We start from the raw sequence: 13,972 nt of genomic DNA, 5'->3' as shown, positions 1-13,972 counted from the left end.
CTAGTTTGTAATACAGTATCTATTTAACTTTCAAAAGTTGTATTATTTTAATACAAATATATATCTTTAATATGTAATTATAATTTTAATATATTTATCTATGATATATATCTATCATATGCAGTATATATGTAAGTACGTACAACATTTAAATATTTAACATAAAGTATATCACTGTAATATGGTTTAAATTTTTACTGATGAAACAAATTCATAACACTACGTGCTATCTTTAACAAAAAGTGGTTTAACAACAACTAAAAATACTTAAGTTTAAAAATATTTTCTCATCTATTCCCTCCTTTGTAAAACAGAACTGCCATAATACAATGCTGATAAAAGAAAACAAATTCCAGTATTCTGTTATTCTTGGATTTTTGGTGGGAGAATCTAGACCATACAGCACAGTATTTTATACCTGTCATTTATCTGATCAAGACTATTAGGAAAATTCACTTTTCCCACTGCAGCTTGCAGAAAGCCTCTAGCTCTGGTTGGACAGATGCCCATACCCTACCTACCTCACTACACCCTCTCTTCAGACCCTTTGGTGAAGTCAGGTAATTCACACTGATACAGATTCAAAAGATGCAAATGTCAGAGTTAAGAGAGGAAGTTAAATGTGTGTAAACCGCTTCTTCTCCAGTCCCATCCAACTAGTATTAGTATCGCCAGATGGGGGGAATGGGAAGTGAAACTTCGCACTTCTGCCTTGCGTGTCCATGCCGATTTCTGCTTCTGTGTGGCTCTTGCTGTAAGGTATACTGGTTTAGTAAATCTGAGACCCCAAATCCAAGTGTGTACTCAGCTTGCTCTGCTTCCTCTCCTATATTCATTCTCTCAGTTGTCTGAACCATAAGCAGTTCAGCAAGTGTTTTCTTTCCAAAAACTTCTAACTAGATACTATCATGTTCTATCTGGTGATTTTGCTTCTATTTTACTTAAAAACATACCCGCTCAGACAGAAACTTTCCACCTTTGCCACCACATCTCCATCTTGGTCATACTCGCTATGCCTCCCACAGTGGATGAAAGGTAAACCACTCACTAGCAGTTTAGTCCCAATTTCCTCAAATCCTTCTTTGTCAAACAGAATTGTTGAGTGGCTGAATGTGAAATACTATAAATGAAAATAAATGACCTATAGCTATACAGATGAACCCTGAAAACATAAAAGAATGAAGCCCAACACAAAATAAAATACATTTATTGATCTACTAAAGTTTAAAAGCCAGGAAAACTATACAAAGATCTTGAAAGTCAGGAGACTGATTATCTTTGAAACACTTTACCCTTGAGATACTTCTCAAATGCAGCAGGCCTCAAATTTGGTGAATACACAGCAACCCAGCTATCAGAGATTTTCAGCCCTGCTACAGCTAGAGGTAGTCTTTCAGCCAATAACAGAAGGAGAAATGCGCAGGATTTGGGGAAGTCTTTTTAAATGGATAAAGCAGCTACCTTTCCTTTCCCTTTTCCTCCCTCTATACTTGAAATACTTAGACACAAGACCTCTCCTTTCAAAGTTAGCAGTTTTTAAAATCTAATCTTTCATCTTAGTCTCTCAGTAGCTCAGAACACAGATAATGCTTCACTTTTGAAACACTGCTTCTACCATGTTTTGGTTTTTGCTCCTATCTCCCTGGTCACTCCATCTCACATTCTTTGTGCTGCTTTCTCCCAGCCCTTTTTTCTTAACCTTTGCTTTGAGGATTATTTTAGATCTACAGTTTTAAAATCACACTAATGCTCTTACAAGTTCCTAATTTCCAAATTTATACATCTAAACTGTTTGATATCTCACTTAGATATGTATAAGAGACATTTTGAAATTTACTTGGCTAAAACACAGTGTTCTCACATTAGTCCTGAACTATAATCCTCTCTATCTCATATATTTGCCACTTTCCACCTGGGTGTTAAATGCAAAAACTATGGAGTCATCCCTGACTCTTCTCTTTCCCTCCCAATTCCACCCACATTCATGGCAAGCCCTGTTGGTTTTGCCTCCAAAATACACCAGTCACTTCTCTCTCTGCTCACTAGCACACTAGTGCAAGCCAATATCTCAACATACTTCTGTAACAACCAATTTAATGCACCTGCTATTTCCCTAAAATGTATTTTCTAAGTAGCAGCCAGAGCAATCTTACTAAATTCAGATCTGATTGTGGCTCCTTTCTGTTTAAAAGCTTCCAATGATTACCACTGCCTTAGTGTGGAATTTAGACTTCACACATAGCCTACAAAGCTCAGGGTGACTCATGGACCTCCTCTCGGAGTTCCTCTCTAGTCACTGTTGCCTCAAGTGCCATGCTTTGGACACAGTAGCTTGGTCTCTTTTTCCTGTCTTCTGAGTATCCATAGCCTTGGACTGCTTTGGAGTTCTGAACACTAGCCATTTCCTGTATCTGAAATGCTCTTTCTCTACTCTTCTCACTGCCAGCCTCTCCTCATCCTTTTTCAGGAACCACTAACATGCAGGTAGTGACTTGCTTTCACATCACTTTTACTTTTTTCTTCATATTAAATTGTGTTGTTTGCTCATTTTATAAATATCATCTATTGCTTCCTATTCCTTCATAAACTACGTGAGAGCAGGACCGCAAAGATTTTGTTTCCTGCTAGAGATTCCTATTGTCTGAAATTGTGTGGTAAGTAACAGATGCTCAAATTACTTGTTAAATGAATCAAGACAGAATATAAAAGTTAAAGATCACTCAGTCTGAACCAGTATTCCAATGTTTAAAACTCTTTGTAACAGCCTTGAGACATTGTGATCACTATTCCTGGTCACTTAGTGAAGGCATTCTCAGCCCTGAGGGAAGCAATGTCATCCCTTAACTTGCATTAATTAGAACCCTTTATCCTTCTTAAATGGACCTCTATCTACAACTTCCAATGGGTAGAACGCCCTGTGGTCCTGAAGATCACCTGGTGCTTCACCTATCTGACAATGGTGACTTTACCTACTCTTGGCTCAATGGTTTCAGCCTTAACAGCTCTACACATGGCATAGTTTAGGGACCTCCTGTTCATTCCAAGACTTCCCTGAATCACAGTGTTGCCTTAGGGTATAAATATTCAACTCTGACCCAATTTATTACTTCTCATCTGCTGGTCAAAGGATCACTCTTTCAGCAAGCATGACTTGATTTAAGGAAGCTTCATCAGTTAAAGTTCACAAATAATCTCTAATCCTGTACTTTTCATACCACTTCCTGCTTACTATTTCCAAAATCTTAGTACAATACAATCGTTTCTCTTCTTCTTAGAAGTCCTCACTCCATTAACATTCCCCTCTTAACTATTCTTTGCAGGAAAGCTTTTGGCTTCCTTTCTTGCACAAAGTCTTGATTTTCCACCTGTGTACATTAAAATTGTAAGCACTCTTAATCTTCCCAAAGGTACCTAGATTCATCTAAGGTAGAGCCATGTCGTTTCTAACCAGCAACAAGGGCACCATGAGAGGCTCCCCTGTGATCACACGAGAACAGATCAGAAGCTGGAAGACCAAAGCAGAGCCTCAGACTAACCAGAATAGTCCCTGATGGAACATACCTACACGGTCCACTACAGATGCCATGATACTCAATGGTATTCACTTCCTTGCTGCTCTAAGGCTAGCCAAAGAAAACATGACTTAGCCCATACCAGAATATGGGATTAAATTTCATGGCTGTACACAGTGACACCTTTCTGGAACAATCTATTTTCATATCCTTTGCCTTCAAAACACAGTCATTTAAACCATTCAGATGTAGTAGAAACTGCTGGAAGCTTCATGATTAGAAAAACATAGTATGGTGTTCTAACAACATTCTTCTTTATTTCAGCAGTGTATTAATACTGCGATAAAGAAAGCAGCCCTAAGGATGCAGGCTAAAGAATAAAACTGTATTATCACATTTTCAGAGTCCTGATGGTCAAACGAAAACAGCAAAATGACTAGGATAATCTATGATATGTGAGTTGTGCTTTAGGCATTAAAAACAAAACAGAGAATATGTAGATTCCAACCTGACATGATGGTATTTCTTTACTTTGTACATGTATTCTGAGGATTCACAGTTTCTAATAATATGTCACAATGGATCACTTTGCTGACATTCTGCTCCTGACAAGTGTAGCAGGGATAATTCATGGAAGTTCAAGTCATCACCTTCTATAGCATCTATCTTAATAAAGATGTTCCCTCTTGCTGTGATTCAAATATAATTTGTTCCTACCATCAAAAATCATGATGGCTTGGTCTCCAGAGTGGTGATATTGGGGTGTCTTTGACAAGTAGGTAGATTATTAAGAGAGATTAATGTTTTCCTTTATCACTCAGGACTGGACTGGTCATTATGATGGCACACTGTTATAAAGAGAGTTCAGCTTCTTCAGCTCACACTCTCCTACTTCCTGTCTTGCTGTGTGGTCTCTTCTGCCATGATGTTCTCATCAGAAGCTGGGCAAATGCTGGTGCTATGCTTGGACTTCCAACACTGTGAGGTAAATGATGCATTTCCTTTATAACCTACCCAGCCTCAGGTATTTCATTATAGAAACACAAAATGGACTAAAATTTGTGCACCTCTGCTCCTATATAACATGTATTTACATTTACTAAAATCACCTAATCAATATCGAGTCATATATTTAATAACCATATTTCTCTTGAGCTCCTGATAGTGCTCCCCAGTTCCAAAGTTATGGAATTGTGACAAGTCTCATAATTTCAGAGAACCAGATGCCTTAGAGTAAATACAACTACCTACTGTATTGCCCTTTTAAATCTTTCATTAGTGAAATAATGTATTATATGCTTGGACCTGGCACTTTACAGAAAAAGGCAAAGTTATTTTTTCTATCGTAATTATTTCATTCATTCATATAGCACTATGATTTGAAGATCTGTTTGTAGAGAAATGCTCCTCCGTCCCCACACTGCCAAAAATATTCTTTCATGAACCTCTAGGCTCTATTAAGCCTTGAAACAGAGAAGTTGATTTGAAACTAAACTTACAACACTGTGTGATCTTCTGGATGTTGGAAGAGATGCGCTGGGCCAGCTGGGCAGGGTCCCCACCAATCCCTGGAGTGTAAGACATGGTTGACTTGTTGACTCACTAATTTCATCAGATGCTGGTAGGCTAGCAGTGCAATATTCTAGGCGGTCACCTAAGAAACACAGAATTTCAAAAAAGTTATTGGTTTATATTTGAGTTGAGGTGAAATCTGGCAATGTGATTCATCCATCAGGAAAACTCTTATTTTTATAAAAACAAAACTGGACCTTTAATGCAGTCATGTTAAAAACGCTTAACAATCAAAGTAAGGTTCAAATAGTATATTTCCTTTAAAAACTACTTTGATCTCACTAAGGAAGACTATTAAGTCCTTTTTCTATGAGTAATTTTAATTCTTTATACAGTTTCTTTCTAACAAAACTGTAAGCAACTGTAAGACAAGGCCCAATACTATTTATCATTCTCCAACATTTAAAATAATTCTTAACAGAAAATAAACAGTTAAATATTAATGGAACACAGACATCAGCCTACTCCTAGACACTTCATTATATCTAATGTAACACACAAGAGGAGCTCAGGCTCTCTAATTTTAACGATAAAGGTTAAATTTCAAACAACAGAGCCAAGAAGATAAACAGCATCCTATAATTGCCCATCACAGTTTCTTGACAGAGTGAGAAAGAAATGACTCTTCTCTTCCAGCAGCCAACATTTTAGAATAGAAGGAAAAGCTGGGGTATTGCTATTGGAGGGAGGGAGACCAAATTCTTCCTTCTTCAATCTATGTTACACAACACAGGGTGTTTTTCACAGAAGACCGTGAAAGAATGTTTCACCATACAGGGCTGTGCACAGCAAGTAATTTCAATCAATCCTACACTCATCTCTATAATGAGCACAAGAGAACTACAAAACTGTTAGCAAGTATTTGTAAGCCAAATCTTTACTAAGAGCCTGACACACGTTCACCATTAATTAAGCACTGGGAAGATACAAAAAAAAAAAAAAAAGTCTTGTTCAAATCAAGTTGGTCATTTAAGAGAATGGATAAAGTTAATAAAGTAAGGCAAAAAGAGTAACACAAATCAATAAAAGTCATGTGCTAGGCAAAAGTGGCAGGGACCGCAAAAAAGGAAAAATCACTATTGCTCATTAGAAAGTATTTACAAAACAAAAGCTTCAGATTTGGATAACAGGGCATGACTATTACAGAGAACAAAGGCCAGAACATGGAGATCTGGGCAGACAGACCTAGAACATGTGAAAGGACACATGCACATTTATCAAAGAAGGGAGGTTCTTAGGTAGGCTGGATCAGATGATACATGGCTGGGATAGGTGTGACGCCACATAGAAAGGAAAAGAGTAATAATGACCTAACATATTTCACTTATCTGTTAAATGAGAATTATGTCACATAAACTGCCTAATTTAATTTTCACAATCTCTCCCACAGAGTAGATATCATTATTACTATCTTAGTGATGAACTGTGTGACTTAAGTAATTGGTTCAAGGTAGTACAACACACCCACTGGTGGAGGTGGGATTTGACTCCAGGGTTCAGATTCCTGTGCTTTCATGCTTCCTATCATCCAAAATACACGCCACAAGAAAGAGGGCCTGGCCCCGGGTTTAGATTGATATGTTGTAATGAAACACTGGAAATTTATAGTAGGGGAGAAGAGGTCAACAAAGACACTGAAGTCCAGAAATCCTTACATAGTATGTATATGCAATAACCTACACATGTTCTCTGTATACTTCATCTCTAGATCACTCACAATGCCTAATGCAATATATATGCTATGCAAATAGTTTGATATTCTCATTGCTCAGGGAATAATGATACGTAAGAAGAGTATATATTTTCTGTACAGATGCAATTTAAAATATCTTCCACAAGCAGTTGGTTAAAGACTACAGATGTAAAACTCGGGGATGTAAAACACACAGGGCCAACTACACGTGCGTTTGTCTTCAGGCACTGTACTGGCAGGGGTACAACAGCTGAACTCTCACAACTGGTAGACCAGTGCCAGTTCCATGCCTGGAATTCAGGCCACCCAAAAGTCCCGGGAGCTTGGAGACTTCTTTATTCTTTTTCCTTGTTCTGTGGGTTCAGTTTATCTCTTCCGGACCAAGTTCTGTCCCCAAACCAAACTCATTAAAAGGCAAATTCAAACCTCACCTCTGACAGCTGAACTTCTGTAGCAGTGTGGCAAGAACAAAGGTCCTTCCAGGAAGCCTTGGACCTGGACCTGCAGCCACAGGACATAACCAAACCAGATCTAGATCAGACCCACATGGTTTTTAACAGCCTACAAACCCTCATTCAGATCTGTCAATTCAATAAAGAGTCTCACTAAGGTATAATTCATATACCATGCTATTGATCCATTTAAAGTGCATAATCCAATGGCTTTTTAAAGGTTTGTTTATTCTGAACAGTTGATATAAATGGAATCATATAATACGTGCTCTTTGTGGTTGGCTTTACATATCTTTTCATGGTTCATTTATACTGTAGTATTCCTCAGTACTTCTTTCTTTTTATTGTCACATAATATTCCACTGTCTGGGTAGACAATTTTCTCTTGGTTCAATGACATCTTTCCTCCTTTTCCTCTATTAACTAGATCTGGCCAATAGCTGTCACGAACACACTGTGAATGAGAAAATACTGTTTCTTATTAAGTATTCTTGGGGGAAAGGGCTCCCCTACTCATATCATTCCATTTTAACCATAGACCACAATGAATCTCACATCCATGTCTCTAAGCCACACTCTTACCTCTCTCTAGTTTCCATGTCTTTGAAGCCAATGAGAACTCACCAGCTGCTTCTTCAGCTAACAGTGAAAGTGACAACTGCTAACTCTTCCTTGGGCAAGACATTTGGCAACTGGGCCTCTGTCAGGGGACTAAATGCTTTTGCACCCTGCACAGCAAAGGTATGACGTTCTTCTGCACCTGCAGAGCTGCATGACATACCAGCAGCCGTGGCATCCCTTCTCCTTACAGAGAGTATCCCCAGAGTCCTGTCAACTCATGCATAGTACTGTAGCCCTCAAATTCACACATGGCTAGTCTGACTCTGCTCACTGTCTTCTTTTAAGGGAACCTTCTTGCTTTCCAAAGATCCAACCAATTAGATCCAAACATAATCTTTTTACTTTGTATTTTTACTCAAAAAACTAAATCTGAAAAAGTTCCTACTAGTGAGGTAATAGGGCTTCATTCATCCAAAGAGCTGCTGTTCTTCAACTGTCTTCAATTTCTTACAGAAAGGTACAGGCAGACTGTCCTTATTACAGTCCTGGGTGAAGAGGAAAAAGTAATTTGCTACAGGACCATTTCCTGACATTGTGCATTTTACATTTACTTTCTCAGCTAGTTCTTACAACAAGGCTATGAGTTACTATTGAAATTTTTCACATGAAGAAAATAAGACAATGAGAATAAGTAACCTGTTTAAGATGAGCAAAACAGCTAAAATCTGAAACTAAGTTTTAGGGCTTACATCTTTTCCCCCGCCCCATACCTGGGATCGAATTCACAACCTTGGGCTTAGCAGGCAAGCACTTGAGCAGCTGAGCTAAATCCCCAGTTGGGCTTACATTTATTTAAACACTAAGCTATCCTGCCTTCGGTATAGCAAAACAGGAACAAGAAATCTCATTTAACTAGGAAAGTCAAACTTACCACCTTTCTGCAAGCCCCATAAGAAATTTTTCTATCTTGACTACTAAAATGAGGAAACAGCTTCAGGATAACTATATCAGCTGATGAAAGTAACTGACAGGATACTCCTTTTCTAACTCTATCTGCTAATAAGTCATATCTAAAAGGCAACAATGGTTAGTTCTTTGCATGAGATATTAGAATAAAGGGTTCAAATGGCTAACTTTACTGTAAAAAGAAAACCACACCAAATGCACAGATAAGTATCTATTAGCTCACTTTAAAAGTTTGTAATTTTTTAAAAAAAGTTTATGATTCTTGAAGGTAAATGTTATATTTTTAACTGTTTACTTTGTATATCCACCTCCAGTAATTCAAGTTGTTATATACCAACGTACTCTTGCTGAATGCTCATTCAGAATTCCTAGTGTCATTTCTCAAAATAGTAATAGATGACTCATCAGCTATACCTACATTGTCTGATAAAGTAGCTACTAACTACATGGAATATTAAAAATTAGGTTAAACGAAAGTCACACGAACCACCTTCCAAGTGTTCAAAAATTTTATGTGTCTAGCTTTACTGGCTAACATATAGTCCATATCCATCACTGCAGACAATCCTGGTGCTTAACTTGACATCTCAATAATTATCTTTCTATGAAGACACAGAAACCACAAAGAGAAAGAGGGTAAGGGAATCAAAGTGCAACACAAAGAAACACCATAGAGAAAGAGGGTAAGGGAATCAAAGTGCAACACAGGGTTTTTTCCTCAAGACTGCTTCTCAAAAACAACAAAGAATGAACAAAGAGAATTTCAATACAGAATCTTCAGTGTCAAAATTACTCCCCAGCTACTACTGGATATCTTTTAGCACCTTTAAGATTTCCAGTAAACATAAACCTCATATTTTATAAATATAGCTTGGGCAAAAAGGTTTCATTTTCACAGTCATGAATAAGCACCAACATAAAATACTGGAGTTACTTGGCTACTTAACAGGTGCTGAATAAATGTTTGTAGAATGTCTGAATAAATGTTCTACTTCCTAAGAACACACATCCAGCCTGAGGGAAGATAATATCATTCTAAAACACTGAATTGCCTTGCTTTTTTTCACATCTTATTGATGCAGGACTATTGCTGTCTTAAATCTTTCTCGTGTGGTCACCTCACTTCAGAAGGCTCTTCCCATAATCTCCAAGGGACAGCTTTTTCTCCCACCAAATTGACACCACATCCTAAAGATGCCTGACTCCAAATGTAAAGTCATGACTCCTCCACTTTCCGTTACACTTTTGTTTTGTTTTTTCTTTTTTTGATACTGAGACTCAAACTTACGACCTAGTAAGAACTGTCAGGCAGGCACTTATGCCACTGAGCTAAATCCCTGACCCTATACTTTCTAATTTACTGCTCCACAACAAACATTATTGAAAATGATCAAATTAGTATATTTATGATCTATCCTTCTCTCTGGAATGGAAACAGGAAAGCGTTCACCCAATGCCCAGCAATGGCAGATGCACAGGGAAGATCAGGGCATTTGGTCTACAACATACTAGTGGTCTCTACCCACAGGACACCCAGTGCATTCTTTAGCTCAGCTATTCCATCAGTTGAACTATCACACTGTAACATTTGGCTTTAGTTCAAAGCACCAAGGACCCTTTTTTTCACTCTTGTACACATTAAACTTTCAAATACATGACGCCACAGCAAACTTAAGACTTAGTGTCGGTGCTTTATATACTTTACTTTTCATCCACCACAACCAAAATAAGCACAAACTTTGTTAATCAGAAGCAGCTTAAGTAACATGTATGAAAGAAAATGATAATAAGTTATTGTAGTACCACATTAACTGCTACAGCCTAATTCTTAGTCTGAGGCTTTCTCCAAGAGGCCTGCAAAAGAAAGGCTCATGTACATCACAAGACACACATTTTTATCAGTCGGGGCTGGCATGTTGCTCAGGGCACACCCAGAGCCAAAGAAATGTCCACCTCCGACATTACCCAATGGCACAGCCTTTCATAATTACTTCCTTTCCTTTCAGATTCTGGGCGTTTTACATTATATGTATAATTAGAATCCAGTGATCTGAAGTGATTAAAAAATCAATGTATGTCTATAATGCCCAGCACAATGTAAAAATTGGAGCGATCAAGAGATGGAGAGAGGGACAGGCTAGGGAGGAGAAAGGGAGGTTAAAAAAAAAAAACAAAAAAAAAAACGAGATGTGTTAAATGTCGTCATGTGCTGCCAATATGTACTAATAAGAATTAAAAAACAGATGAAAATAAAAACCAAAAATAAATCACGCGTGCACACAAAAAAGAGAAAATGTATATAGCATTCAACCAGAAAGGCACTCCCTCTTTTATCATAAGTTAAAGTAACCTAGAAAAACAAAGGGGAAGTGGGAGTTCTAAAAATATTTTAAGTATTTTGAAGGTCTTTGTGTAAAGCAATAAGGATATAGACGAGGAAGGTCACACAAAGTTGGCGAGTCCAAGTCTGCGAGCCCGACAGACACCGAAATACCAGGCGCCTCTGATCACCACGGCCACGGGCAGCCCGCACAAGCGCGGCGTGTTTTTCCCATTAGTGCTTGGAAATAAGGAAGCGCTAGGGAGGTCGCGCCCGGCCGCTCGGGAGCGCGGCGCGCACCTGCGGGCCCGCCCACCCCGTGCCTGCGCCGGACCGGGACCCAAGGGCGCATCGCAGGGACCCGGCGACCCCTCGCCGCGAGCCCGACCGCGCAGGCGCAGTACCGATCCGGTCCGGGGGGCGTGGGGCGCGCGTGGGCCCTCCGCCTCGCCCCAGCCTGCCGCTGCGGCCACCGGCCCACGCTCACACACGAGGTGCGACAGTGTCTCCGGAGCGCCCAGTCAGGGACCTTCCCCTCTCCAGGATCCTCTTACCCTGTCCTCCTAGGTTTCCTCCTCCTCCGGTGCCCACAGACACCCACAGGCCTCTCAGCTGTGAGAGGTAATTCTCAGCTGACGGGCGGCGGCGCGATGACGCCCAGTGCGCATGCCCTGAACACAGCCAGGGAAGGAGGCGGAACTCTCTCCCCTCCTATTGGCTCCTAGGGCTGAGTGACAGCTATGCTATCCCCGCCCCTTCAGGGTCCAAGCTAAATAATGGAACTACAAGCAAATTGTAGAGGAGCTGTTGTTTGAAGGTTGCCATACACGCAAAGAGACAGGGAGGAATTGCAGAGCAACTATTTTCTTTATTCTATTCGGTGAAGCCAACTTCTCTAGGCTTATGTCTTCACCTCACCTCATCAGTCATGCCTATAGTGTTTCTTAATCTTCAACTCTGCTGTAGACTGTACAGCCCCATTTAAAAATGCAAACGGAAAGACTCAAACCTATCAATAACTATGAAGGAATAAGTGAAGAGTCACTTCCAGGTGCTCTCTTGGTAGACAAATTTTTGTAGCGCATGCAAGCTATTCTAAGTATCCCACAGACAGGGATATCTTTGCTGGAGGTGCTGGAAAATTACAAAGAGGACGTATAAAGAGAATGAATGTTGAAAGATGTATCAGAGTTCACTGGAAAGCAAAATGGAGGAGTCTAGGCAACATCAGAAGTATGTAAAAAAGTCTTTTGACACTACACAAACGAGTGAATTTTTAGGCATCACTTCATAAATTTATTTAGGTAAAGCATAATAAGTGGGTTGGAGACACATGAGATTGGAAAGGCAAATAGAGTTCTTATAACAAAAAGCTTCTAATCACATTAAATGACTGTGTAATAGTGATTAAAGCATTAAGGGATTTTAAACAAAGGTATACGGCACTCAAAATTCCATAACGTGGGGCGGGGAGAAAGCCCACTGGAAAAATGGAGGAAATGAAAAGGAATAACACTGAAAATAAAGGCAGAAAGAACACTCGGGATCATTGTGATAATCAATAAAGACTCTCCCAATATCAAAGATTTTGAAAGCTGCACTAAGGTAAATACAGTAGAGAGGAAGAGGCAAAGGAACTGGATATGAAAAATGAGAGACTATCCCTAATGCTGCAACTTATGTAAGTGAATTGAACATGATGGAGCCCTCTGAGATCTCAAAGTGCTAATAAATCACTTGCAGTTTGAGAATAAATGTGGTAAAGTGAGGGAGCAAAATGATGACAAATTTAACATTGGACATGTTGTTTTCAGATACTGGAGAATATTACATGTCCATGTTTGAGGTTTCAGTATACCTCTGGTACTTGAAAATATGAATTGTAGTTCAAAATTAGTGGGAGGTGTGGGAAGATATGAATTAACTCAAGTATGGAATGTTACGGATTATTTGTGCTTAAACATTTGGCAGAGAAAACAATACTGAAAAGAAGAAATTAGAGAAATAGGAAATAAATCTAGGAAAAGATGAACTACAAGGTAAAAAAATTTCAGAAAGAGTAATTAGTCTATGATGTTACCTGTCACAGACAGTTCAAGAAATTTAATAACTGAAAATCATATGTTGGATGTGAAAATTAGCAAGTGGCTGTTGAATTCAGGAAGAAGCATTTCAGCAATTCAAAGAAATATCATGCTAGGAAATTACATCTGTGTAAGGATCTTACATCTGTGTTTCCAAACATCCTACCAGGTTACTTTTGCTAGAGCCATAGGCATTGAGAAAGGGAAGATGGGATGCCCAATCAAACACCCTATCCAGGTGTCCTCTTCAGGTTGTCTTACTAGTTGCTGACTATATTGGGACCAAAGCTGGTTGTGCCATTCCTACTCCTGAACTTGTTCTAATTTTCTATATTTTAAAATATATTATAAATGGATTCCTTCTCAGTCTTTTGAAAACTTGAGAGTAGGATTTTACCAGTTGTATTTCAAGTGTGTGTGTGTGTGTGGGGGTGTTTATGTGTGTGTGTGATAGTTTAAATCTAAAAGGACTTTCAAAAATTTCATGTGTTTGGAAGGCGACTACATCATGGGGTGCTATACTCATCAGTGGATTTACCCATTGATGAATTTAGTAGCTGAATGTGCTGCTAAGGAAGGCCTGATTGAGGGTGAGACTCTGACTTGGAAAGGTATATTACATTCCCAGATCATCTCTTCTCTCTCTGCTTCCTGGCTATCATAATATTAGCACATTTCCACTGCCATGCCCTTATGTCATGTGTGGCTTCTGCATCAGAGCTGCTTCACCATGGACTGAAACAAATGAAACCATAAGCCACAATAAAATAAACCTCTTCTCTTTCAACTTGTGGGTGCCAGGTATTTTGTCC

General features: G+C 39.1%; 1 protein-coding gene across 3 annotated transcripts in view; it reads right to left on the bottom strand.

Moving 5' to 3' along the window:
* Nucleotides 1-11,771, bottom strand: part of Stx7 (syntaxin 7) — a 37,163-nt gene extending 25,392 nt beyond the window's left edge. For 2 of the 3 annotated variants that reach the window (XM_063233476.1, XM_063233478.1), the window contains exons 1-2: nt 11,631-11,771; nt 5,012-5,166 (exon numbers count right to left, since the gene is read on the bottom strand). In XM_063233476.1, coding sequence (XP_063089546.1) covers nt 5,012-5,096 — 85 coding nt within the window. In that variant the 5' untranslated portion in view covers nt 5,097-5,166; nt 11,631-11,771. Of the gene's footprint in view, nt 1-5,011; nt 5,167-7,208; nt 7,279-11,630 lie in introns of all 3 variants that reach the window. The other variant, XM_063233477.1, reaches the window with a different exon arrangement.
* Between the last annotated feature and the right edge of the window lie 2,201 nt (nt 11,772-13,972).

This window comes from Cavia porcellus, unplaced genomic scaffold (assembly GCF_034190915.1).
Source record: "Cavia porcellus strain 051 isolate PalLab524CR breed Dunkin Hartley unplaced genomic scaffold, mCavPor4.1 scaffold_22, whole genome shotgun sequence".
NCBI classification, from domain to species: domain Eukaryota; kingdom Metazoa; phylum Chordata; class Mammalia; order Rodentia; family Caviidae; genus Cavia; species Cavia porcellus.
The sequence above is the reverse complement of the archived record's forward strand: the minus strand, read 5'-3'. Positions and strand labels throughout refer to the sequence as shown.